The 2,096-nt window shown below is 37.4% G+C and overlaps 1 protein-coding gene across 1 annotated transcript in view; it reads right to left on the bottom strand.

The window, feature by feature from the left end:
* Positions 1-666: 666 nt before the first annotated feature.
* The window catches only part of eci2 (enoyl-CoA delta isomerase 2), a 9,811-nt gene continuing 8,381 nt past the window's right edge, over positions 667-2,096 (bottom strand). The window contains exon 11 of the mRNA XM_024279817.2: positions 667-2,090. Within this exon, the coding sequence (XP_024135585.1) occupies positions 1,935-2,090 (156 nt within the window). The 3' untranslated portion in view covers positions 667-1,934. The remainder of the gene's footprint in view (positions 2,091-2,096) is intronic.

Genomic DNA, 2,096 nt, shown 5'->3' with positions numbered 1-2,096 from the left:
TGCTTGGTGTGACTTTATCCTGGATTTTTTTGGTATTTTCATGTATAAACATATTGATTAGTTTATTGACAAATTGTATTTTTGTTTTTATAAAATTACACCTAAATTTTCATTCTATGACATTATTGGGGTTTCCACAGCAAAATGAATCACATTTTTCCAAATGAATTTTCTGTTTTTGCATGATTTCATGTCTACATAGTGTGTGAATTTAACATGGAAAGATTACAAAATAAATGTTGTGTTACATAGTAGAGGTTGTGCTGATTAAAATACCAATAATAGTCTTTCAAATTAAAAGTACAGAAAATTCAAATGTAGATAAAGTTTTAGACCCTAGGTTCCAAAGGTTAAAAATAAACGCTCTAAATATACACTTTTGTGTGTGTTTTCATATTATGATTATTTGCAGATAATAAGTGGCTGGCAAATAATCACAATTAATTAGTTAATTTTTTATTTTTATCGATTCCTGGCCCTAGATTTTATGTAAATCACTTTGAGTGAAATTGTTTTTTTCGATAAGTGCTATACAAGTAAAGTTTGGTTTGATTAATATAAAAAACACTGCTGGTTCTGAGTTCTCCTCTCCACAGTTGTCAAATGTCCTCTCAGTTTAAGGATATCACCAAAAATCAGTAAAATAAATAAAAATTAAACCAAAAATGAAGTTAAAACGGTTTTATTTTGCCAACATATCACAGTATGACAGCGAAAAGAGGACAAACCCCAAAACTGAGCCATGAGGAACACCGAGTTCAAACCCATCATGACCTGCTGTGGTCAACACCACAGAAGCTGGACGAGAACGTGGCTCAGATGTTTCCTTACAGATAAACCCCGAGGTGTCCTTTCACCCATGCTCACAGCCCTGCAGCTTCACCTGCAGCAGGGGTGACGTCTTACAGCCTTCACATGAAGACCTGCAGAAGTTTGTTTCAGGAGCTGGAGAGCCATTTATCCGGAGACATCTCAACCTTTCCGGCAGAAACTTTGTATTGATCCTTAAACTTATTTTACATCTATATTTGCATGTTTATGCATTAGGTAGAATGTTTTCATTAAATACTGTACCCCCAATTCATTCAAATGTATCTAAATTAACCTCTGAAACTGAGAACTACAGTGATTTAAAGACCCACGCCGATGAAAATGGTGATTTTATGTGTTTTTATGGCATTTCTCTGACTATGGAGGACATACACATGAAAAAAATGTAGCTTAAAAATGCATTTCTGAGTACTTCTTAATTTAAATTATTGTGCAGTTTTGATAACGAGCTTATTTGTGAGAAGGTTGATCGACTTACAGACAAATAGATCAATGAACGTCTTTGTTTTGAATCTGGATCTAAACTGTACAGCTGGATAGCTCCAATATCACCGATTTCTGTTGAACCGGTCATGTTAGGTTGGGGTCGTAAGACAGTGGAAGAGTGTAAATAGATGGGCGATGGTAAGTGGGGGCGGGGTTGCTCTGCGCCAACAGTCCTGCCCACAACTCAGACATGAATTTCAAAGGAATTCCTGCCGCTCTGCAGAAAGTATGTTCTAGAAAAGAAAAATATTCCCAAAAACAGCATAATAGTAATTAAAAGACCACAGGGAGCTCTTTTGAAGTAGATCAAAAGACGATGGGAGTGGGGCTTTAAAATTGATTATTACTATATTATGGCATTATATTATTGACTAAAAATGAAAAAAGTACCTGACTAGTGTATTTTTTCCTAAAAAAATATTACAAAAGGACACTTCAATGAGTTTAAGGAAATGTTCTTTTCAGCCAACCGATACTTCTGAAACCTGCAGATCTTTAAACTGCATTCAGACTGAATAATAATAACGACACCTGAATGCCTCCATGAAGACTCCTGTCAATGACTTCTTCACTTGTGAGGGATGTGAAGAACTGACAGCAGCAGGCGTGGGGGGTCATCAGAGCTTGGACTTTGCCTGGAAGAAGCTCATGATGGCGTTGAAGCACTCGTCCGACGTCCAGCGCTCCATGAGGCGCTCCACCTCTGCGTCATTGACGGCGTACAGCTGCTCCTTCTCTAGGGAGCGGATCAGCTGTTTGGACAGAGCCAGAGACTGGGG

This window comes from Oryzias melastigma, linkage group LG20, assembly GCF_002922805.2.
Source record: "Oryzias melastigma strain HK-1 linkage group LG20, ASM292280v2, whole genome shotgun sequence".
NCBI lineage: Eukaryota > Metazoa > Chordata > Actinopteri > Beloniformes > Adrianichthyidae > Oryzias > Oryzias melastigma.
Note: the sequence above shows the minus strand (reverse complement) of the source record. Positions and strands in the feature narration are given on the sequence as shown.